A 25,137-nucleotide genomic window follows, 5' to 3' on the forward strand; every position below is an offset into this window, starting at 1 on the left:
CCTGTGTGTTGTTAGATGTACAATAGAAGGGATGAAGGGCATTGTAGGCTAACAACCTTGTCTAAAAAATATTTTGCTGAGAAAAAGGCATGGGGAATGGATTGACAAGGTACTTCTTTGTTAGCCTGGTCAGCTGCCTAAGGGTCCTCAATCCTGAAAATAAGATGTAGGAATGTGCCTGGGTGTAATAATGTATTGTCACACCCTGTCTGATGTTTCTTAAGGAAAAAAAAAACAAAAAAACAGGAAAGCAGTATTGCAAATGGAACAACACAAGGAAACTTATAGTAGCACATGCTAATGTTGTTTACTATTAGCTAAGTTTGAGATAAATAACTACTTAAGAATAAACAAACCTGATATTTTGTGTATTGGAAACAAAACTCCTAAGAATTTTTTACTGACAGTTGGGGAACAATAGATACACCTGGAGAAGAGATAGAGAAGATTAATTGGGTGGAGGGGTAATGTTTGTGGAGAAAAGTGACATAGAAGTGGAAAAAGCAAATATGAGTGAGTGAAGGCAAAGGTGAAGCAGTTCTAGAAATTAGCACTAAAGGACATAATAAGAAAGGCTTCATATTGGCATATGACCTACCCAAGACAAGAGTGTGGAATGAAGCTGAATATCAAATTTTTTTATTGGATACAGCTCTTTTGATTAAAAAAAAAAAAAAATAAAAAAAATAAACATTAAATAAATAGATAACAATAAATAAATTGAAAAAAGTAGCAATATAGTTCTTATTGGAGATTTTAATTCTAGTGAAATCATCTGCAAGCAATTGGAAGCAAGCAGCAAAGCAGGTTCTTGGGGAAATACCTTGCTAAGTATAGCAGTGGAGAACACAATGACCCAATGGGTAAAGGAAGTGACCTTGGGTAAGAGGAGATGACATTCCCACAAGATTAGATTTGTTACTAACCAAAGACCCAGACATCAGCTCATTGAAATACCTTTGCCCCATATAGTGGGGGATCTAAGACCAATCCTGGAGCCATTTTATGTATTTTTGGGTAAAAACCATGAAACTTGGCACATTTATAAAGTAATCCTAAGTGAATATTTTGGGATATGGAGGCAAGCTGTCAGAGTCCTCTGGTGGCCACAGCAGGAACTAACATCTTGCCATGTGATGGATGTCACAGAAATTACTTAAAATGGTCTTAAATCTTTTATTTTTTAAGTTAGGAATATGAAACTTGGCAGATTTCTAAGGGTCTATATGGGGTGCCCCTATGGACCAGAGCCACACATAATTTTGTCTGTGATAGAGGAGGACTCTGCTCACAGAGAAATGATGAAACTTTTATTATTCTGCTACTGTCCCTCCGTTATGCTGTCCCCCAACCCCCAACCTGTACCATTTTTCTGAATTTCATTTTCTTGTTTTGCCTACCCTGTGGTGGGGGAAAAGAATGCTGCCACAAAGTATTCCCACTTGGATTGTAAGAGGCGAGAAAAATGGGATGGGGATTGGGACCAGGCATCCTTCTCCCTGTAGCCTCACAGGGGACATTCCTAAAAAAAAGTAAAGGCATAAGAGGGTCTAGGAGTTTTTCAAACAGCACCCTAAGGTTTGGGTCTTTTAATGTGCGTGGATGTGGTACAGATGAGAGTAAAAGGGAAGTGATAGGTAGTATGCTTGTGAGAAGAAAGATGGATATGTTGGCTTTGAGCAAAACTAAGTTGAGAAGTTGAGAGGGAAAGGCGAATGTGAGTTTGGGAGTGTAGTTAGGAGGTTATTAGGAGTGAAAGGAGGAACAAGGGAGAGAAGGGGTGGCTATGCTAGTAAGTGAAGAGATAGGTAAATGTGTGGTGGAGTGGAAGGAGGTTTCCTTAAGGATAATGTGGATGAAGGTGAAACTGGGAAAGGAGATGTGGGTTTTTGTAAGTGCATATGGGCCTGGTAGTGAGAAGAGTGTAGAAGAAAGGGAGGCTTTTTGGATAGATTTAAATGAGTGCATTGAGGGATTAGGGAGAAATGTCAATGTAATAGTACTGGGAGACCTTGATGCTAGGGTAGGAAATTAACCAATTGACGGAGTGTTGGGAAATGTGGAGTTCCAGGAAAGAATCATAGTGGAAAGTTGATGGTGGAGATGTGTCTAGAGAGTTAATGATAGCAAATACGGTGTTTTGGAAGAAAGTCAAGCATAAGTACACATGGGAGAGGGTGGATGGAAGGGTGGTAGATAGAGTGTTAATGGGCTATGTAGTGGTAGATAGTATAATAGGAAGAGTTAAGGATGTACATGTTCTAAGGGGAGAGAGTGGGGGAATATCAGATCATTTTTTGGTGGAAGGTAAGTTGAGAGTGGAGGATAGATGGAGAAAGAGGAAAAGGGCAAAAGGTAGGGATGTGCTTAGAGTGAACTCTTTAAATGAAAAGGAAAAGGAGAAGGAGTACAAGAAGAAGATTGGAGAGGAGTGGGAGGGAGTGAAGGATAGAGTAGAACTAGGAGTGAAGGAGGAATGGGGATGGTTCAAGGAGGGAGTCACAAAGTGTGCAAAGATGGTGTGTGGAACAAGAAGGACAGAAGGGAATAGAAGGAAGGATAGTGAATGGTGGGATGAGGAAACAAAAAAGTTTATAGAAAAGAAGAAGCAAGCTTTCACAGATTGGTCACAAAATAGGACGAGGAAGTCATATGAGAGGTACAAAGAAAAGAGAAGAGAAGTAAAGTACAAGGTAAAGGAGGCTAAGAGGAGAGCAGATGTGAAATGGGGTAAGTGTATGACAGAAAATTTTGAAAGTAATAAAAAGATGTTTTGGAAAGAAATTAAGAGGAAGAGGAGGTGAATCAAGTAGAGAAGAAAAGGTAAAAAGTGCAGATGGAGAGATGATAATGGAAGAGAAGGCAGTTAGAGGAAGATGGGTAGAGTATTTGGGAGTTGCTAAATGTGAAGGAGGATAGGGAGGGAGAGATAGTTGCAGTGGGAAGTGCTAAGAAAATGACCGTGATGAGTGAGGAAAATGGAGGAGAAATAAAGAAGGATGAAGTGAAGGCAGTTGTTATTATGAGAGCAGGTAAGGCACCTGGTCAGGATGAATGCCATGCAGAATGTCTTAAAAAAGGAGATACAGTGATGGTGGACTGGCTGGTGAGGTTATTTAATGTTTCTTTAAGAGAAGGTAGAGTGCTGGAGGACTGGAAGAGTGCCTGTATAGTTCCACTTTACAAGGGAAAAGGGGAGTGTGAGTGTAGTAGTTTCAGAGGGATTAGCTTGTTAAGTGTAGTTGGGAAGGCTTATGGGAGGATCTTGATTGAGAGGATTAGGAGAGGAACAGAGGGAGTAATTGGTGAGGAACAGTGTGGATTTAGGACAGGTAGAGGTTGCGTAGATGAGATTTTTGTGGTAAGACAGATATGTGAGAAAGCTATAGGAAAAGGTAAGGATGTTTTTTGGGCTTTTATGGATGTGGAAAAGGCTTATGACAGGGTAGATAGGAAGGCACTGTGGGAGGTATTGCAGATATACGGGATAGTAGGAAAGCTTCTAAGAACTGTCAAGAGTTTTTACGAGAGTAGTAGAGCATGTGTCAGGATTAGAAATGGAGAGAGTGAATGGTTCAAGGTAAAGGTGGGACTTCGTCACAGATGTGTTATGTCACCCTGGCTGTTCAACTTATATATGGATGGGGTGGTGCGAGAGGTAAATGCAAGGGTAGTGGGTCAGGGATTGGAGATGGTTAAAGAAAATGGAGAAAAGTGGGAGGTGAGCCAGCTGTTGTTTGCAGACGACACTGCATTTATAACAGGATCAGAAGAGGGATTGAGGAAGTTGGTGACAGAGTTTGGGAGAGTGTGTGATAGAAGAAAACTGAAGATAAATGTGGGTAAAAGTAAGATGATGAGATGTACAAGGGGTGAAAGTGCAGCAGACTGGAAGTGAGCATTAAGGGAGAGCGACTGGAGGAAGTGGATAGTTTTAGATATTTTGGTGCAAATGTGGAAGGAAAGGGTGGAGTGAAGGTGGAGATAGAATGTAGATTGAGAGAAGCGAGTAAATGCCTTGGTGGATTAAAAAGTGTAATGAGGAATAGATATTTGGGAATGGATGATAAGAGGAGATTGTATGAAGGAGTGATTGTGCCAACAGCACTGTATGGGGCAGAAACATGGAACATAAGAGAAGAAGAGAGAAGGAGTTTGCATATATTTGAGATGAGGTGTCTGAGAAGTATGATAGGGGTTACTAGGCTATATAGAGTGAGAAATGAGAACAGGAGAACAGGGCTGGTAAGGGAGTTGGAAGATAGAGTGGATGAAAGAGTATTGGAATGGTTTGGACACATGGAAAGAATGAGTGAAGAAAGACTAGTAAAAGAGGTATGGAAGGCAGATGTGGAGGGAGTGAACATGAGGGGGTGACCTAGGATGAGATGGATGGATGGGATGAAAGGGGCTTTGGGGAAGTGGGGAATGTCTGTTGAGGAAGGACAGGAGAGGACAGAAGACAGGGGTGAATGGAGAAGTGTTGTATATGGATGATGATGTGATGCATGAGGTGGAATGGGTGGGGGAATGGGAAATGAGGTAGTATGCATGAGAAAAATTTGATGCAGCCCGAAGGGATTTCTCCCTGTCTTATCCTTTTCTGTATGAGGGGACGGAGAGGGGGGTCACTGAATTAATGAAGTGGCCTTGCTGTGGATGTGCTGTGTCTTGTGACCAGGGAAAAAAATACTTTTTTTCCAGGGCAATTTTTTTTTTTTTTTTTATTATTCCACCAGAGCCATTTTTGATACTTCCAGAGCCATGTTTTTGCAGGTTCGATTTCCTTCAAACTATTGGAAGGCTAACTCATTACTCATGTCGGAGCGAGTTTGCATATGTACAGTGTATGTATGCATGCGGTGATGTGGTATTGGGTATGGTGCATTGTACATGTAGTCAGCACGTTGATTGGGCAGCTAGCTGCATGCAACCAATGAACTTCCCTGCATACAGGTACCATGCATTTCGCAACTAGTGACATTATGTAGCATGATAGTCTCGTGTAGAGTCTAGTCAACATGTACTAGTATACGCGCGCATGCAGCTGATACGAAGCTAGGCTAAGTAAGCCATTGAACTCTAGCAGCTATACCGCGTACACATATGTACGTACATCAACAAATTAAAGTTGATTGATGCGTTGCGTTTATGATATCGATTGATAATGCAATGATTGATCACGGGTAAGTTGTGTTTGCTCTGATCCTTTCATCAATGGTGATGGGATTCAGGGATTGCCAAATGATGGATAATGCATGAAAAACGTTGAATCTTGCTGCGGGAGTGATTTTTTTGTGGGGAATTGCTCCCGCTATTGGATTTGCGAGAGCGACATTGGAACTTTCCCGAGCGAAATCGCTCGTTGCTCCCGTGTATTTTTTTCGCTGCTTGTGACACTGCTTCTGACCCAAGGCAGTGGACAAGATGCAGGAATGACCCGTCATCCAGGAGGTGCCAAGATAAGAGAGGGTGGAGGGGAGTGAAGTGTATTAGGGATGGAATGGGTGGGAATGATTTTTATGCCTTTGTTTTTTGGCTACCTCCCTTGTAAGGGGGAAAAAGCCTTTGGTATATGTATGAGTTTCTTTTCGTGTCCTCTTGTTTTTCTCTTGTCCCACTTTTATAAATTATCTCTATCTAGGACTTCCATTCCTTTCATGATTCTATAAATAGTAGATCTCCTCTCCTCTTCTTTGTTCCAGAGTTGGTAGTTCCAATTTGGACAATCTTTTTTCGTATGTCAATTTGGAGAGTGTTGGTGCCATCTTTGTTGTTGCTCTTTGTATTCTTCTAATTTCTTTATATTCTTTTTAGTTTTGGGTGTCCATAGTGTTGCAGCATACTCCAATTTTGGTCTTATCAGTGTAAATAATATTTTCTTGACCATTTCCTCATCCAAATAGAAGAAATGTTCTGTGTCAAGCAGTGGCAAGTGAACTTGTACAGTCTTGCTTCTTCAAAGAGGAAAGATAAATGTGCTGCGTACAAGTACATGGCTGAAAATATCAAAAAGTTCCATGAAATGAACCATCTATCTTTCTCAGTAAATGTTAAGCAGTTAGATGTCATGGCATGGTAGAAACCCTCTTGTTAATAATGCTGAAGTGCACAGATCTTGTTGAGCTAAGATTAACACCAGGATGCTTGAAAGAGTAGTCAAGTGCAAGTGTGAAACATAAGATACAGCAAGTCCAGTCAAAACTAGGCAACAGTTTGTGTCAATTGATGACTAAGTCACTATGCTTCTTCTGTGATGAGAAGGGTGAGTCATCTGGGCTGCACAGGGCTTCAACCTTTGAGCTGGATTACAAGGTCTGCCGAATTGCCACTGATCTCTGTGACACAAAGGTGTTGTCAAAGAGAGCTGCAGGAGATATGGTGGCAATAGAGGCACAATATCACACTCTGTGGTTAGCAAAATTCTACAAACATGCCAAACAGTGAGAGAAATCAAGACAACAATCTGAATGACTCAAGTGCTCTGCATGGCATTGTATTTGCTAAACTGATATCATACATTGAGTCATATTGAGAGTTGCCTGAAATATGACCTGTGTTCAGACTGCAAGCTCTTAAAAAGCTCTACTGGGATAGAATTGAAGAGCTAGGTGCTGAGAATGGGCAGTTGCACAAAACATTGTTTAAGGAACACATTCTGATTTGCAAGTACAAAATAAAGGCAAAGAAGTGCTGGCATTCACAAAAGATATTGGTCCTGCTTTAACCCCTTCACTCCGGGCCAAAATCTCGCGGGTAGCATTAGCTGCCAGATGTGCGATGTTGCGTCATAATACTCGCATTATAAAAAATAAAGTCACAGCTGTATTGCTTGTTCTCTCTTTCACCCGTGAATTTTGATAACCATAGAAAATATGATGAAGCCAGTTTACAGAGTAGGGTCACGCAGGTACAACTACAATAAATATAATCAAGACGCCGACATTGGCATCCTCGCCTACCCACTTGCTCCTCATGATGCCTACATAGGCGTCATCGTATCGAAGGGGTTAAAACGTGCATGTGATGCTGACTATGATACAGAGGGCATATTATTAGCAAAGGCTGCAAATATTATATGCAGAAATATTTTCAAGATCAAGCAAATATGTAATGGTCAGTTTATAGAGAACTTTTAACAGAAATCTGTTCCAACAACACTGACTTCACTGAAGCATGATATTGAATGGTCCAAATATCAGAGATCAGTTAGGCTTGGAAGGCATCGATTCAAGGCATCTCTAACAAACTCTCACTTGGTTGCTTTCAACACAGTGCGATCTAGGTCTCTTATCTGCTCTCATTATGGGGCATGTCTGCCACAATAGAGATTGTGAAACCCCAGCTTCAATCTATCTTGCATTAAAAGTGTATGGAGAAACCAGAAAGCGTGAGCTGGTGGACATATTTCATAGTATGGGTCTTTGTATTTCATACCCAAGATTCCTCTCTGTGTCTGAAGATGTGGCAAACAGTGTTTGCCATATGTACAAAGAACAAGGGTTTGTGTGTCCTCCACAGCTGTCCAGTGGTTTGTTCACAACAGCTGCTGTTGACAACATTGACCACAACCCCAGTTCCCACTTCAGTGGATTCTTTCTATGGTACCAGCATTTCCCTAGCACAACATCCATGAGAAGGCAAGCTAGGCACTATGAGATATCATCCCATCATTACTAGGGTGGTGACCAATGAAAAGCAAATATCCAGTCTTCCAACAAGCTTCACAAATGTTCAACCAGTTGTTCTGTCAAAGAAGGATCCTGTAGTCCCATTGGTACATGGACCTGCATGTCTCACAAAACTGCCATCAAATACTAGTACTCCTGTGAAACAACGTGCTTGGTTGGAGAATGTGAGAAAGGTCCTGGACAAACCAGACCTAAGTGAGTCAGATGCCATCTTGTATTTGTATTTATCTAGTATCTTATGGGAAGGGGATCTATACTCGTGGTGTCCTGTCTTTGTATCTCACAGTGTCTAGTTTGCTCTTAAATTTGTGTATAGTTTCTGCACACACTATTTTTTTGTTCAGTTTGTTCCAGACATCACCAATCTGCATGGAAAGCTTTTTTTTTTTTTAGGTCTCTTCTTTAACTGTCCTTTTCGAGTTTCTTTATATATCCCTTTGTATTTTTCTTATCCCAGTTTAGTAAGTCTTCTCTATCAAGGACTTCCACACCTTTCATGATTCTATAGATCATTAGCAAGTCCCCTCTTTCTCTTCTTTGTTCCAGAGTCGGTAATTTCAGTTTTGACAATCTCTCCTCATATGACAGTTTTGAAAGTGTTGGGGCTATCTTTGTAGTTGCTCTCTGGATTATTTTAATTTTCTTTATATTCTTTTTGGTACTGGGTGACCATAGTGTTGCAGCATACTCCAGTCTAGGGCTTATCAGTGTAACTAATATTTTCTTCACCATTTCTTCGTCCAAGTTGGTAAAAGCCACCTTTATTGATTTTAGCAAGTTGTAAGATTCTCTTGACAATTTTGTTCTTCTATTTATCAGGAGACATGTCATTTGTGATGATTATTCCCAGGTCTTTTTCAGATCCCACTTTCTTTACTTCTTTTGTACTGATTTTATATTGTCCTGATATATATATATATATATATATATATATATATATATATATATATTTTTTTTTTTTACTTTTTTCCAAATTCCATTATACTACATTTCTTGATGTTGAAGTCCACTTTCCACCTCTGACTAAACCTTGTTCGATCTCTTTGCAGCAATTCAGAATCCTTTTCAGTATTCACTTTCCTCAGCAATTTTGCATCATCTGCAAAGAAGCTTGTGTAACATTCCACATCTTCATCCATGTCATTCACATAAATAGTAAACATAGTCAATACTGATCCTTGTGGAACTCCACTAATCACCTCTCTCCAAGTTACTCTTTTCTCTGAGCACTACCCTCATTTTCCTTCTATGCAAGAAATCCTCCATCCAGTTCAGTAGTATACCTTGTATCCCTCCTATGGTTTCCAGTTTTCATAATTTTTTGTGGTACTTTGTCAAAGGCTTTTTGTAAGTCTAGGAAAGCACAATCAGCCCATCTGTACCTTTCTTGTATTATATCTATTAGTCTTGAGTATAAACAAATAAAATTTGTGGCACATGATCTTCCTATCTAAATCCAAATTGTTTCAGGTTTAGTATATTGTTTTCTTCCAGATGTCTTATCCATCTGTTCTTAATAACTTCTTCACAAATATTGGCTACAGTGCTAGTGAGGGAAACCAGTCTGTAATTTGTTAGGTCTTCCTTGTTTCCTCCTCTATATATTGGTATTTTTCCAGTCCTTTGGTATTTTTACTTCTTTGAGTAAGTAACTTGTATATTTTGTCCATTAGTTCTTTATATTCTTTTAGTATCCAATTTGCAATTCTGTCTGGGCCGTGTGGTTTCCTGATGTCAAGGTTTGTTAAATGATCCATTATTTCTTTTTGTGTTATTATTATTTCCCTCATGGGGGAGATCCCACATCACACCCTTTATCTCAGTGCTCTACATTTTCTCTAGTGAAAACTGACTTGAAGCAGTTGTTCATGACTTCAGCCTTTTCTAAATCTTCTGTGTATTCTATATTTCCATGATGTAGTTTCACCATTTCCTGTTTGGTTTTGAATTCACCATTCACATATCTATAGAATAGCTTAGGTTGGTTTTTACATTTTTCTATTATGTATTTTTTCATAGTTTCTTTTATCCTGTCTGCAGACTTTTACATATTCATTCCTTTGATATATATTTGCCCCTCTCCAGGTTTTTAATTTTTTTTTTCCATCTTTTCCAAGTTTTATCTCTCTTATCTTTTGCCTCACTGCACCTTCAGTTAAACCAACACTTGATATACACTTTTTTCCTGTTTCTGTCTTGGTACATATTTATCCATTCCTTCATTATAAATTTCCATCAAAATCATCAATTTTTCTTCCACTTGTTTCTCTTCATTGTAGAATTTTTCCCAACTTGCATTTTGAAAAATTTCTTAAGTTTCCCAAAGTCTGTTTTATTATACATCAGTCATTTTTTTCTGTATTTCTCATTTCTCTCTATATTTCATCCTTTAGTTCAAACTCTATTAACCCCTTCGATACGATGACGCCTATGTAGGCATCATGAGGAGCAAGTGGGTACACGAGGATGCCAAAGTCGGCGTCTTGATTATATTTATTGTAGTTGTACCTGCGTGACCCCCATACTCTGTAAACTGGCTTCATCATATTTTCTATGGTTATCAAAATTCATGGGTGAAAGAGAGAACGATCAATACAGCAGTAACTTTATTTTTTATAATGCGAGTATTATGATGCAACATTGCACGTCTAGCAGCTAATGCTGCCTGCGAGATTTTGGCCCAAAGTGAAGGGGTTAATATGTGATCACTCTTCCCAAGTGCTGTCATGTATTAAATTTTATTCACAATTTCAGGTTCTGATGTAAATATTAAATCTAGTCTCAACGGTTCTTAATTATTTCAGTATCTGGTATTTTCTTTTACCCATTGTGTCATTGTATGTTCTAGAGTCATGTCAAGTAATACATTACCCCATAGATCCTCTCCACCTTTCACTGTCATCTTTTCCCAACAGATTTCTTTGTAGTTAACCACTTCACTCCGGGACTTAAATCTCGCGGGCAGCAGCCAATGCCAGCCGTACGACGTGTAATAATACTCGCATCATAAAATATAGTCACCGCTTATATCGATCATTCTCTCTTTCACCCGTGAATTTTGAAAACCATAGAGAATGTGATTAAGGGCAGATTATGGAGAATGTCAAAACGCAGGGGCGACTACAATAAATATAATCAAGATGCCGATATGGCAGCGTCGCGAATCCACTTGCTCCTCATGATGCCTATGTGTGCGGCACCGTATGGTAGGGGTTAAAGTCTCCCTTAAGTACCAGGTTTCCTCCATCCTCCAGCATCTCATTTAATGAATGCCCTGTATCTTCTAACATTTTAGAATATTCACTCTCTTTCCAAGAGCCCCTTTTTGGGGGCACATAAATTACCACAAACTTTCTACTTTTCATGTTACTATCTTCAACTTTCATCATGATCATTTCCACACTGTTTTTACCATCTGTAACTTTGCTCACATTTAAGTTTTTCTTAGCCAAAAACCTGACTCCACCCTGTTTTTCATCTTTATTCTTAATCCAGAGATTATATGATCCATGTCCAACACTATTTGGTGGTAGTGGACCCCTTAATTTTGTCTCCACAATTCCTATTATGCCTGTTTTTTCTTCTGACAGGTAATCAGTTCATGCCAGTCTGCAGACGTCATGTCTGTACCCTGGCACAATAGCCTTGTTGCCACTTTTTACAGAAATGGCACACACACCTGGAATGATTAAGCATGCCATGGATGTTGTAAGGGCAACTACTCAGACTATGAATCCTGGTCAAGTTCCTGTGTTGGCAATGGACCAACCTCTCTTTGCCCTTGACAAAATTATTCAGTGGGCATTTCCAAACAGTTACAGTGAAGGCAAGATTGTGCTGATGCTGTGTACAATGCACACTGAGATGACCTTCTTCAAGGTCCTAGGAGACCTGCTGACAGACAGTGGATGGACCAGAGTCATGTCAACTGCTGGTGTTGCAACTGGTGGTATTGCTGACTTGCATCTCAAAGCAGCATGCCTGACTAGGGCACGTCATGCCCACACGGTCACTGCATCCGCTCTCTACCTCTGACTGCCAGGCCTATGAAAGTTACAAGCAACACATTTCTTCTGATGAAGACATTGTTGACTTTCATGAGTGGGTCAAGAAGATGTGTGCAGAGCAATCACACTTCAATTTTTGGAACTTATTGCTGGAGTTGGAGATGGATATTCTTCAGTATGTACATTCACTTTAGGAGGGTGACTTCAGACAGTATATTGAATCACTAGTTAGATTGACACCTTGTGCATTTCTACAGATCACACCAACTATGCCAGGTGGTTGCCAATTCACATCCATGACATGTCAGGTCAGCAGCAGTCTCATCCTGCTGTGTTTCTGGAGTTCTCTGAAGATGTGTTTGTAGTTCAGAAAATGGGTCACAGGTTCTTTGCAATGACTAGATCAGGCAAATGAGCAAGAAAATGTTCTGATCAAAGGAAAAGGTGGTGCTGTAGGCTTGACAAACAATTCTGCATCATTAAGACGTTGGATGATTGGTGGTCCAGAGGCCAGCAGACTCATCCACGACTTTGAGAACACTTCAGAGAAAGCAGCCAATGACAAACACCAAGAGCAGATACCAAGTATTCAGAATTCCTTTGTGAAGGAGGTAACTGCTCTCAAGGTTATAGATCTTGGAAGTCCTTTCCTAGAGGACAGCAATGATATGTTGACACTTGGCTGCAAAGTTGTCATCAGCCAAGCTGTAGAAAGTTTCAAGAGTGTGTACGACTTGGGACAGCGTCAGTATTAGACATTTGTAACTAAACGCATCACAACTCATCAAAGTCAGTTTCATAGCCTATCAAGAAGAACAAGCTGTCGCTGTTCTCAAAGTCTCATAATATTTCAAAACAGAAAAATCAGGTATCTGCGTTGAAAGTTGACTGTGCATTGTTCTCCAGGCTGTACATTGTTTGCCATTCTTGAGAGGGAAAGCTTGAGGAGTTCTTCAAGTTTGAGAACCAGCCATAGCCACCTTCTCTGTCAAAGTCAGGGATGATGAGATCAGATATGAAGTCTGACTTGTTCTCTCCCCTGGAAGGTCTATCTAGCTGACCACACAGTCCCTTAGGTTACTGCAGTTGTGCTGGATGGTGCTATGGTGTTGCACTCTCTGACTCCAATTGCTTCAAAGACCTCTATGTTACACAAGTCTTCGTGCCCCACATTCAAAACATCTTGAAGAAGGTAGACAGAGTAGATATCGTTTTTGATGTCTACAATGAACAGCCTCAAGACATCAACCAGGGAAAAGAGAGGCAGTGGTGTTTGCAGGAAAGTAACTCACACCACCCGTATCTCAGGAAACTGGCAGTCACAATAATGACAACAAAACTGAGCTGTTTTTTTCTTCTTGCTGAACATGTTGCAGGCATTGAGGAGGACATCAAACAAGGTTTCTGTACTCTGAATGAGAAAGTGGTCTGCAATGCAGCAGTGACAGACAAGTTGTTCCTGAAACTCTGCACCCAGGAGGAAGCAGACACATGTACCATGCTGCATGTCATGGATGCTGCCAACAAAGGCCACCAATACATCCTCATCAGAACAGCAGACACTGAAGTTGTTGTACTTACTGTTGCATGTTTCCACCAGATTAAGACATCTGAACTGTGGATATCATTTGGGACATCTGAACTGTGGATATCATTTGGGACATCTGAACTGTGGATATCATTCATGAGATCATTGCTGCTCTGCCATCATCCAAGGCCCAGGCTTTGCCATTCTTCCTTGCTTTCACAGGCTGTGATGTGACATCTTTCTTTGCTGGGGAAGGAAAAAAAAGTGCATGGGAGACAGGACATGTGTTCCCTGAGGTCACAGAAGCTTTCTTGTTACTGTCAAATCCGCAATGTCAGTTGACGGAGAGCTCACTGGCTCTCATTGAGAGATTTGTGGTGCTGTGGAATGACAACCATTAAGCTCCCCAACATCAATGAAGTAAGGCAATAGATGTTCTCTAGGAAATTAAGGTCTCTGGAAAGCATTCCTCCTACAGAAGCTGCTTTAAAGCAACTTACTCAGAGCAGCATTCAAAGGAGGACGTGTGGGGTCAGTCCCTGGAGAAAGACCCAGCCTTGCCCAGCCCATTGCTCTTTGGATGGGAATGGGATGCAGCATGTTACAGGTGGACACCAAAGTGGACTACCCTTCGACAAGCACATATGTGCTTTGAATTGATATGCTGTAAATGCAAGAAATCTTGCATAGGTCTGTAAATGCAACAAAGCACAGCTCAAATGCACTACAAAGGGGATTGTTTCCAGACTTAGGCACCTTAAACTGAATCTTTTTCTGACTTAAATCAACAGTATTCATTCTGGTTTTGTGGTGAGTGGTTATAAAATTTCAAAATTATGTAACAAATGACAAAACTTTTTTGTTGTTTGTAAAGATGATCACTGTCATTCAGTCTGTTTACATGTTGGAATGAATGTTTAATGTTATGTTTATTGTATATATTCAGATAAAACTTCTTCAAGAACACTTGTATATGAAATATTTGATCCATTGTAGTGGAAAATTTCAGCTTTTATATTGACAAAATGCACAAAAAGGCCCAGGTCCTTTCACAATTGTATTCAGAGGTTGCAACAAAAAAGAATGTTTGCAGTTTTGGTCACTAGGGGGCTCTGATTCCATTTTTATTATCAAGAGATAGTTCTTATTAAATATTTTAGAAACCTGCCAAGTTTCATATTCCTAACTTAAAAATAAAATATTTAAGACCATTTAATTAATTTCTGTGATGTCTACCACATGGTAAGACATAGTTCCTGCTGTGGGCACCAGGGGATTCTGACAGCTTGCCTCCATACCCAGAAATGTTCACTTAGGATTACTCTATCAGTGTGCCAAGTTTCATGCTTTTAACCCAAAAATGCTCAATCTTAGGCTTAGATCCCTCACTAATAGGAAAAAGTAACCATATAACAGAATTTCAGCTGGAGGATGTGGAAATAGTGCCAAGGAATGAATCACATAGGCAAGGGAGACTCAATTTTAGGAAAGCAGATTACTCAGGCTTGAAAAAATTCTTTGAAGAAGCAAATTTAGAGGAATTCATGAATACCATTGGAATAAGGAGGAAATGGGAAATCTTAACATTTACAACTGAGGAGTGAGCAAACATGTACCAAAGGCTAGTGGAAGGAAGAAGCAGAAACATGACTGGTTTAAAAAAAGCGTGAGATTGCAAAAAAGCCAAGGATATGGCTTGGAGAAAATGGAGGAAGAGAAGAAGCAATATGTTATATAGGTGGTCTGCCCCACATTGGACAGCCAAATGTTAGCTGGCTGAAGGCAAACTGATGAAGAGAGAGTTGGTTTTATTTAGCAATGAATGTTGGGTGCCATTAGGGTGGGGGAGGGGACAAGACAGCAAGGGAGGTGGCAACTGTGTTTCAAGTTGTGTCCCCAGGCGATCTGTTTGTGGGGATGGGGGAGGAGATGAGAAAGCAAGGAGCAGTGAGCCAGGATCATGTATGATGCTCTCAGATGATCTACTCTTCAGCATTGGTCCATCCTTTATATACACAGGCAGGTCATGACCCATGGTCCTAAGTGGTGTGAGGTCGGGTGTGCTTTGTGGGAAGTTGGAGGCAAAATGTTTGACACCGGTGACTCATGAAAACAGAAGGAATGTGTTCCTCAAGGAATCCAGTGTTCCTGTGTCACGTGGCTGGCCGACACTTGCATTGCATGTGTATTTCCTCAAGGAGGCTTTGTCCCACCCATGTTAGACCCTGGCACTGGTTAGTCATCTTTGGGGGCCTGACAGGGTTGGTCTTAGGGTGGTGAATTGCATGTGCATTTCTTCAAAAGGGCTTTGTGATGGTCATGTGGCTGAGGGTGTGCAAGTTGTGTCCTATGGGACCATTTGTGGGTCAATAAGGTCATGGGATGGCCGGGAAGAGGTGAGGAACAGTAGTGAGGACTACTCATAACACAGTAAAACAAAAGATGCTTACAATCAAGCTAGGAATGACTATATGAGATGAACTGAATTTTTTTTTTTACAGGTTTATAAATGGTAAATGAAGATAGGGAATTAATCAATTTAATAGTGGGTGGTGAGGTCTTTGAAGAAAACTCAGCCCAGGCAAAAATAGTGAAAGAAAATTTCCAATTGGTCTTCACAGAAGAGAGCACTATTTTGGAGGAAAGTGAAGGGAGCAAAAAACCAGGTTTAGAAGCTATAAGTGTAGAAGTAAGGGAAATGGTCAATCTCTTGAGATCATTGGATGTGACAAAAACTTCAGGACCTGATGAGATCTCAAAGTGGATACTTAATGAATGTAAGGAACAACTAGTGGACAAGATTCTTAGTGTACATGTTCATTGAAAGAAGATATTGTGCTGCTTAATTGGAAAAAGGCAAATATGGTGCAAATTCACAAAGGTGGAAATAAGGAGACACCACTAAATTATGGGCTGTTATCACTGACCAGCACAATAGTGAAAGGATTGTGAAAGATCAGTTCACCAAATATCTTGAAAAGATGAACATTATGGTAGACAGCCAGTTTGGCTTGAGATCTGGAAGGTGTGTAAAACTTTTTAAGTTTTTACTTGAGAGTGATTGATACATTGCAAAAGAGAGAGGGGTGGGTGGACTGTGTGTACCTTGACTTATGTGGAAATTGGAGCATGTTGAAGGACAGAGTGGTAGATGACTAGAATGGATGAAAGACTTTTTGAACGAAAGATACATAAGGATAAGATGTCAAGATGGAGAGAAGTAATAAGCGAAGTTCTCCAAGTTTCAGTGCTTGCACCAATAATATTTGTCGTCTATGTCACTGACATGATGGAAGAAACAACAAGCTATCACATCATGTATGCAGATGATGCAAAAATCATGAGAAGAGTGAAAAATGAGGAGGATGGTAGACTATTGAAAAAAGATCCTTTAATATGCTCCAGTATCCATAGTAGTCAATGATGAGGTACTGTGTGCATGGCCTTCTTTATGTCAAAGTATACAATCTCCCCAACCCCTCTCTTTTTGCAGCACACCAACTCATCCAGTTCTGACACCAAAATGAATATCTGCCAGAGTATTCATCTCTTGGATGAATGGGTTCCATGATAGCCCTTTTCTAATCCTGTGGCACCTTCCCTTTCTTCAATAAACACACAAGTGGGTTATAAATTTTGTCTGTTGTTGGCTACCTCTCTTATAAAGGGAAAAAAGCTCCTGGTAGATAGATAGTTGTTCCCTGCATTCATTAAGTATCCAGTCTGTGTGTGTATTGACCTAATTTTACCTAATTACAGTATATAGGAAAGGAGCAACACTATTGTGGTCCTGTCTCATATTCTTCAGTTATCATACCTGGCTACAAATTCAAGTATGGTTTCAACTTGGGCTATATCTCATTATTCTCTAGTAATCATACTCAGATTTTAATTTGTATTGTTCTGGCTTGGACCTTCTAAGCTATTTCAAATATTTATATATATGTACTTCTTCATATCCTTTAGACATTTAGTCTGTATCAATTTGTTCACATGATTTTTTTAAAGCCCTCTCTTCTCTAATCAAGATATCTTTTCCACCAGTGTAATCCACCCCCTTAAATGACCTGAACACTGTAATCAAAACACCTTCCCTGTACACTACAATTAGGTAATACTTTTTTCTCTTCAATCTTTCAATGTTGGCTGATCCAGTGCATTTGGTCTCTCCTCATATTGCTTATCTCCCAGGCTGGGAACCAGTTTGGTCCTTTGTGTTCTCTCTTTCTTGCTTATATCTTTCACTCTGTGTGGGAACCGTACCATTGACGCACACTTCAGTCTTGGATGGATTAGGGTTTCTCTGTTTGTTTGTTTTTTTTCATCTTCTCTTCATCCATGTAGTGGAAAGCCACCTTTGTGTTTTAACAGCAATCCATACATCTTTTATCTACACTCCTAAGTCTCTCTCCTTTTTTGCCTTTGTAATGGATTTACTTCCCAAGGAATAGTTAAGATGGACTTGTTGAGCTACTGCCCATTTGCATTGCTTTGCAAATTTTGGAATTGAAATTCGATTTCCATTCTTGGCTCCAAGTGAACATAATGCCTAGATCTTTTTTGCAAGAACCAACTGTCCTCATTTTTCACTCTTCTGATGATCTTTGCATCCTCTGGAAAGATGTTGGCATAGGTTGTTGTACCTTCTATCATGTCATTAACATAGATAAGAAACATTATACGTGCTAACATCAAGTCCTACAGATTTCTGATGGTCACAACTATCCATCCACTTTATCATTCACAACTGTCCTCATATACCTTCCCTTCAAAAAATATTTCATTCAAGTAGTTTATATCTTAGTCCCCCAATATGCTTCAGTTTACATATAAATTGTGTGTGAGGTACTTTATCAAAAGCCTTCTCTAGATCAGGGTACACACAGACCTCCCTCTTTTACAGCATATTCACTCAAGTTAAAGTTTAATCAGTGTGACATGTAGACCTTCCACATCTAAAGCCACTCTGTCAAAATTATCTTCTTCAAGATATTTGACCCAATAATCTTTTAAAATCCTTTCACATACAAGTAATTTCATTACTGTACTGGTCAGTGATGCCAGCCAAGAACTCAGTGTCTCCTTTCTTCCACCTTTATGTAACGGTACCACATTAACTTTTGCAGTCCTGTGGCATTATTCCTTGTAATGAACATATGATAAAACTGTATCTTGTCCACCAGTTGTTCCCTACATTCTTTAAGTATCCAATTTGAGAGCCTATCAGGTTCTGAAGCATTCCTCACATCCAATGATCTCAAAAGACTGAGCTCTTACCCTATTTCTACATTTATATTTTCTAAAACCAAGTTGTTCACCTTGCTTTTCTCTAAGAGAAACTGCTCTCCTTTTATGATGACAAACTGGAAACTTTCATTTATTTTTTCTGCCTGAGTCAAAGCCTCAAAAACTCAACACTCCCAGCTAGGTGATTTCTTCCATGTGTCTTAATTTACTATAGATAAACCCGTAAAACAATTTTGGATCGTCTCTGCATTTATCTACAATACCCCTTTCAATTTTTTTTTTCCTCTCTCTCTCTCAACTCCATTTCCCCCAAGCAATGTCCATGGCTTGTTTCCTGTTCGTAGTTCCTCAAATCTTTGATACATGTTTGTTCACTTCCAAGTTGTAAGTGTAAATAGAGGTCTCCCATTTCCTCATAGTTCCTTGAGGAGGTGGGACTGACTTGACACCTTGTGACTGGATAGCTTCAGGAGTTAATTTCTCCATTCATTTTTGGTCTTAATTGAGTTGGTAGTATCTCTTACAGGTTTGTCACAGTGGCAGCCATCACATACAAAACACCAAGCAAGTAATCTTACAGTCCCACCATAGCCACACCTATACAACAACATAATATTTCTTCCTTGAATGACTTATGGTCTAGTCCAGTGGGTGCTGCTGGTTACCAGGGAGCTGTTGGGTTGCCTCTGAGAAAGATCTGGAACAACAAATTGATTGACTGTGGTATTGTCAATGACCAATAAATTGCAATTTTGGCACTAAAATTAATTTTCCACTCTTGGCTCCATCCATACATCTTACCTACATATTTTTGTGACAATCAACAGTCCTTATCTTTCATTTGATTGCGATATTTGAATCGTCCACAAACATGCACCTTTCATCATGTCATTTACACAAAGAACAGGAGAATGATGGGAGAGAAGTATATGGCTACAGCAAAAGAGAAAATATTAGTAGCATTGAAAGAGATCAAATCTGGGAAGGTATCTAGGTTGGATGGTTGTCATGGAATGTCTAACAAAAGGCGTAGTTATAGCTATAGTTAAAAGAATGTTTAAGGAAAAGAAGGGTACTGTTGGATTGGACAAGTGCATTTATAGTTCCATTTTGAAAAGGGATGGGAGACAAGTATAAATGTAGTACTTTTAGAGGGGTCAATATGTTGAGTGGTTAGTAAAGTGTATAGGCATATGTTCATTAAGAGGATTAGGAAGGGAACAGAGAGGGTTAATTGGAGAGGAGCAGTGTGGGTTTAGGAGAAGAAGGTACATAGAACAGGTTTATGTAATAAGACATAAGTGAGAAGTATTTGGTAAAGGGTAATTTTTTTTTTTTACTTTCATAGACTTGATGAATGCACATGACAGGGTTGATAAATGTTGTGGAGTGTTAGTAAATTCATTGCCCCAGATCTCTTCTCCAGAAGAGCCACAGATCTCAGGCGAAGTGTATTGTGAATGGATGGTATAGGGGGAAAGATGTTAAAAGTAGTCAATTTTCCTTACGTGAATAGTATGACATGTAAGGGTCAGGAATGAAGAGAGAATGGTTTGAGATGAATGTGGGGTTGTGTGATGTTGCCATGGTTGATCAATATTGTATGAATAGGATGGTAAAGAAGGTTAATCTGAGAAAGGTAGGCAAAGATGTGTAGTTAGTATATACATGTACCATAGGATTTTTTTCCCATACAAGGGAGGTAGCCAAAAAAACAGGCATAAAATCCACTCCCATTCACCCCCTTCCCTCCCTCTTATCTTGGCTCCTCCTGGATCTTGCCCACTGCAAGACTCAGCACATCCACAGGAAGGCCACTTCATTTAATGGGCACCCCCCCCCCCTCTCTGTCCCCTCATGCAGAAAAAGTGAAAATGGGGATAGATCCCTTCAGGCTGCGTCATCTTATTATTCACACATACTCCCTCACCCCCCATCCCCCACCCACTCCTTTCCATGCATCACAGCATCATCCATACACAACCGTTCTCCATTCACCCCATCTTCTGTCTTCTCCCATCCTTCCTCAATAGACAATCCCTTCTTTCCCAATGCCCCTTTCACCCCATCAATCCATCTCATCCTTTGTCGCCCTCTCATGTTCGATCCTTCCACTCCTCTTTTACTAATCTTTCTTCACTCATTTTTTCCATGTGTCCAAACCATCCTAATACTCATTCATTAATCCTATATCCCAACTTCCTTTCCAGCCCCATTCTCCTCCTCGCCTCCTCATTTCTCACTCTATCTAGCCTAGTATCCCCTATCATACTTCTCAAACACCTTATCTCAAACACATACTCCCTCTCTTCCTCTCTTATGTTCACTGTTTCTGCCCTGTAGTGCTGTCAGCACAATGACTCCTTCAGACAATCTCCTCTTAACATACATTCCCAAATATCTATTTCTCATTACACTTTTTAATCCCCCGAGACATTTACTTGCTTCTCACAATCTACATTCTACCCCCACTCCTATTCCCTCCACATTTGCACCCAAGTTTCTAAAATATCCACTTCCTCCAGTCTCTCCCCCTTAATACTCACTTCCTGTTTGCTGCCACATTCTCCCCTTGTACATCTCACCTTACTTTTACCCACATTTATCTTCAACTTCCTTCTTTTGCACACCTTCTCAAACTCTGTCACTAACTGCCCAACACCCTTCAAATCATACAAAACAAAGCCCTAAAAACAATTACAGGCTGCACAAATACATCACCTACAGACCATTTACACCATGAAACAAAAGTCCTCAAAGTCAAGGACCACCTCGACATGAGAGGCACACAAACACTTGCTGCAGCCACCACAAACACATCACACCCGCTACACTACATAGCAGAACACCCACACACACCAAGAAACATTAAAACTACACCCAAAGACCTTTATTACGCACAGATACTCTCTTCTCTTCCTCCACAACCACCAAATACCAGCCTCCGGAAACATATTCATAATCATATCACTCACCGCTCCATTAACACACTGAAAGACAACACACTGCTGCATGCCAGACCCCCTGATATCCACCCTTCTGAATCCTCTCTCCCACGAAAGGACAGAGTCCACTTGGCCAGACTGCGATGCGGTCACCACCCAGCACTTCTAAGCTATCAGAAGAGGCTGGACGACCGTGTTGTGAACAGCTGCCCAGGATGTAACACTTCACCCCATACCATACAACACATAATGGAAGACTGCATTATACACAATCATGCACGCAAACAACACAACATACACTCTATAAAGGATTTGTGGGAAAACCCAGTTTCGGCTGTGGCCTTCCTTGGGGAGACGGGACTTCTCGGACAGACAGTCTAGGGAACGACAACAACAACAACTGCCTTAATCTCTCCTCTGATCCTGCCATGATTGCAGTGTTATCAGCAAACAAAAACTGGCTTATCTCCCACTTTTCTCCACTTTCTTTAACCATCTACAATCCCTGACCCATTACCCTTGTGTTTACCTCTTGCACCACCCCATTCATGTATAAATTGAACAGCCAAGACTACATAACACATCCCTGATGAAGTTCCACCTTACCTCAAACCACTCATTCTCTCCATTTCTGATTCTAACACAGGCTCTACTGCTCTCATAAAAACTCTTGACCGCTCTTAACAGCATTTCTCCTCTATCATATATCTGTAATACCTCCCACATTGCCTTCATGTCTACCCTGTCATAAGCCTTTTCCAAATCCATAAAAGACCCCCAAAAAACATCCTTACCTTTTCCTAAAGTTTTCTCACATATTGCCGTACCACAAAAATCTGATCCATGCAACCCCTACCTGTCCTAAACCCACACTGTTCCTCACCAGTTACTTCCTCTGTTCCTCTCTTAATCCTCTCAAAACCCTCCCATAAGCCTTCCTAACTACACTCAACGAACTGATCCCTCTGAAACTACAACACTCACACTTGTCCCCCTTTCCCTTGTAAAGTGGAACTATACATGCACTCCTCCAGTCATCTGGCACTCCACCCTCCTTTAAGTAAACATTAAACAACCTCACCAGCCAGTCCATCACTGTACCTCCCTTTTTTAGACATTCCACATGACACCTATCCAACCCAGGTGCCTTACCTGGTCTCATCATCTCAACTGCCTTCACCTCATCTTTCCTTATTTCTCTTCCATTTTCCTCATCACTGTCATTTTATCTTCTTAGTGCTTCCCATTGCAACTACCTTTCCCTCCTTATCCTCCTTCACATTTAGCAACTCCCTAAAATACTCTGCCCATCTTCCTCTTACTGATGTCTCTTCCATTATCAGGCATGATATTCTTCAGATTTTTTCTTTTCCGGACAATGATCTCGATTTTTGTCATTAATTCCTGATTCTCATTAATTCCTGATTGTAATAAATGATCCTATTAAAAAGAAAAAAATAAATTATTGTAGTCGAATAATTTTTGGTTGATGTGAAGTTTTGGGTGATTTGTATGTTGGCTGTACCTGTGTGTAAGCAGTTTATTTTGTGCTGGCCCACAAGTGATTCATTTTGTGTAGCATTGTGTGGTGTGGTGCACACGTGTACGTATAGCAAGGTGATGACTGGGGTTGATTTTATTTTGGCCGAATTATATCGATAGCAATATCAATAGAACAGCTTGCATGAGTTTGTTTACTAGCAATTCAGCCCAGGGACTCAGCCTAGGCCCGCAGTCCCCTGACCCCATCAGGGGCTCTGTCCCTGGACCCCTGGCCAATATAGATTTTTTTGGTCACCCATGATCATGCCTGATTATCATCTTTCCATCTGCACCATTTACCTTTTTTTCTTTACTTGATTTGCCTTCTCTTCCTCTCTTAATTTCTTTCCAAAACATCTTTTTATTTCTTTCAGAATTTTGTCGTACTCTTACTCCATTTCACCTGCTCACCTCTTTGCCTCCTTTATCTTATGCTTTCCTTCTTTTTTCTTTGTACCTCTCATATGATTCATCCTATTTTGGAACCAATCTGTGAATGCTTGCTTCTCATCTACAACCTTCTTTGCTTCCTCATCCCACCACTCGCTACCCTTCCTTCTATTTCCTCCTGTCTTCCTTGTTAGTGGGTAGGGTTAAAGGGACAAGAGGTGACCCAGGTGTTTTTTGTAGGTGTCACTGTATTTGTGACTGACTATGAAGAGATGCTAGAGAAGTTGGTGACTGAGTTTGGGATGATGTGTGAGAAGAAAAAGTTTAGAGTAAATGTGAGCAAAAGTGAAATGATATGTATAAGGAGTGATGGTGGCAGGTTGTATGTCAATGTGAAAGGCAAGAAACTAGAGGAAGTGGAGAGTTTTAAATATTTGGTGTTGCATGTGGCAGTGAATGGAGGAATGAATATGGAGATAAACTATAGAGTAAAGGAAGCAAGTAAATGAGTGGAATGAAAAATGTTATGAGAAATAGGTTTTTGATGATGAATACAAATAAAAAGTTATACAAAGGAGTGATTGTATCCATGATTGTATGGAGCAGAGACTTGGAATATAAGGGAGGTAGAAAGGAAGATTCTGAATGTTTTTGAGATGAAGTGCTTAATAAAATAGGTGTTATTACAATGGATGAGTGAGAAATGTAGAGGCGAGGTGGAGGCAAGGTGGAAAGAGGGTTGTTAGATGGGGGTAGATCAAAGTGTGGAAGTGGTTTGGGTACATAGAAAGAATAACATAATAGGTGGTTTTTCACTATGTGGATGAAGAAGTGATGAACAAAAATCATAGTTACCTTAATCTCCCTAAGATTGGAATACACAGCAATGGTATGGTCCTTACACAAAGTGAAATGTGTAAGCAAGATCAAGAGAATACACAGACCAATGACTAGAATGGTTCCCAGGTTTTCACATAAAGCATTCAAGGAAAGACAAGATGCACTAGTGAAAGGATTGAAGAGAGAGATGGAACTTTCTGTGGTGATCAAATTACTGATGGGAGTGGACAACATTGACATAGAAGGTCTCTTGATTTGGGTTAAAAGGGACAAGATCAGGAAAACAATTTGTAAAAGACCCCATGTCTGAAAGATGAGTTTTCCATACTGATGGGTAAACTGGAATAACCTAAAAGATAATTCAGTACAAGTTGGAACTATGCATGTATGAGGTATAATAATTGTAGAATAAGGGATAGAACCCCACAAGTGTAGCTCCTTTCCTATATACTACAATAATGTAAATACATGCATTCAAAGCCCCCCTCATCTCTTGCATACATTTCACTTTTGACTTTCCTCTTAAGTTGTATAAAGACGGCAAAGGAAACATGGACTGGAAGTGAAGAGTTTATTCCTGATGTTTCACCTATTGACTTTCTCAAAGAAAGTCAGTGGATGAAATGTCAGGAATAAATGCTTCACTTCCAGTCCATGTTTCCTTTGAAATGTTTATGCAACTTGTTCACATGGATTTTCATCTTTCCTCTTAAGCTTATTCCAGCCATTTCTACTTTCCACAATCTCTTTACTAGTCTTTCCTTGTTCATTATTTCCATATGCCCAAACCATCTCAACATTGTTCTAACTTATCTTAGAACTTTCTTCTCAGTCTCACCTCTGCTTTCCTCATTCAATCCATTCATGTAAGGAATATATTTTTGTAACATCCCATCTCAAAAATCTTCAGTCACTCCATCTGTGCCTCTCTTGTATTCCAAGTCTGC

At 40.1% G+C, this 25,137-nt stretch overlaps 2 protein-coding genes across 6 annotated transcripts in view; one reads left to right on the forward strand and one right to left on the reverse strand.

The window, feature by feature from the left end:
• The window catches only part of LOC143033965 (uncharacterized), a 253,952-nt gene that overhangs the window by 13,322 nt on the left and 215,493 nt on the right, over positions 1 to 25,137 (forward strand). The gene's annotated exons all lie outside the window — the stretch shown is intronic.
• Positions 1 to 25,137, reverse strand: part of LOC143033964 (uncharacterized) — a 38,611-nt gene that overhangs the window by 10,813 nt on the left and 2,661 nt on the right. The window contains exons 1-3 of one of the 5 annotated variants that reach the window (XM_076199695.1): positions 13,280 to 13,414; positions 357 to 427; positions 2 to 153 (exon numbers count right to left, since the gene is read on the reverse strand). Coding sequence is in view for 1 of the 5 variants with exons in the window: in XM_076199694.1 (XP_076055809.1) it covers positions 13,280 to 13,384 (105 nt within the window). In the remaining 4 variants the exon portion in view is untranslated. Of the gene's footprint in view, position 1; positions 154 to 356; positions 600 to 13,279; positions 13,473 to 25,137 lie in introns of those variants that run through there. The other 4 variants (XM_076199698.1, XM_076199697.1, XM_076199694.1 and 1 more) reach the window with 4 other exon arrangements.

Source organism: Oratosquilla oratoria, chromosome 16 (genome assembly GCF_046742065.1).
Source record: "Oratosquilla oratoria isolate Oo_2021 chromosome 16, ASM4674206v1, whole genome shotgun sequence".
Taxonomy (NCBI): Eukaryota; Metazoa; Arthropoda; class Malacostraca; order Stomatopoda; family Squillidae; genus Oratosquilla; species Oratosquilla oratoria.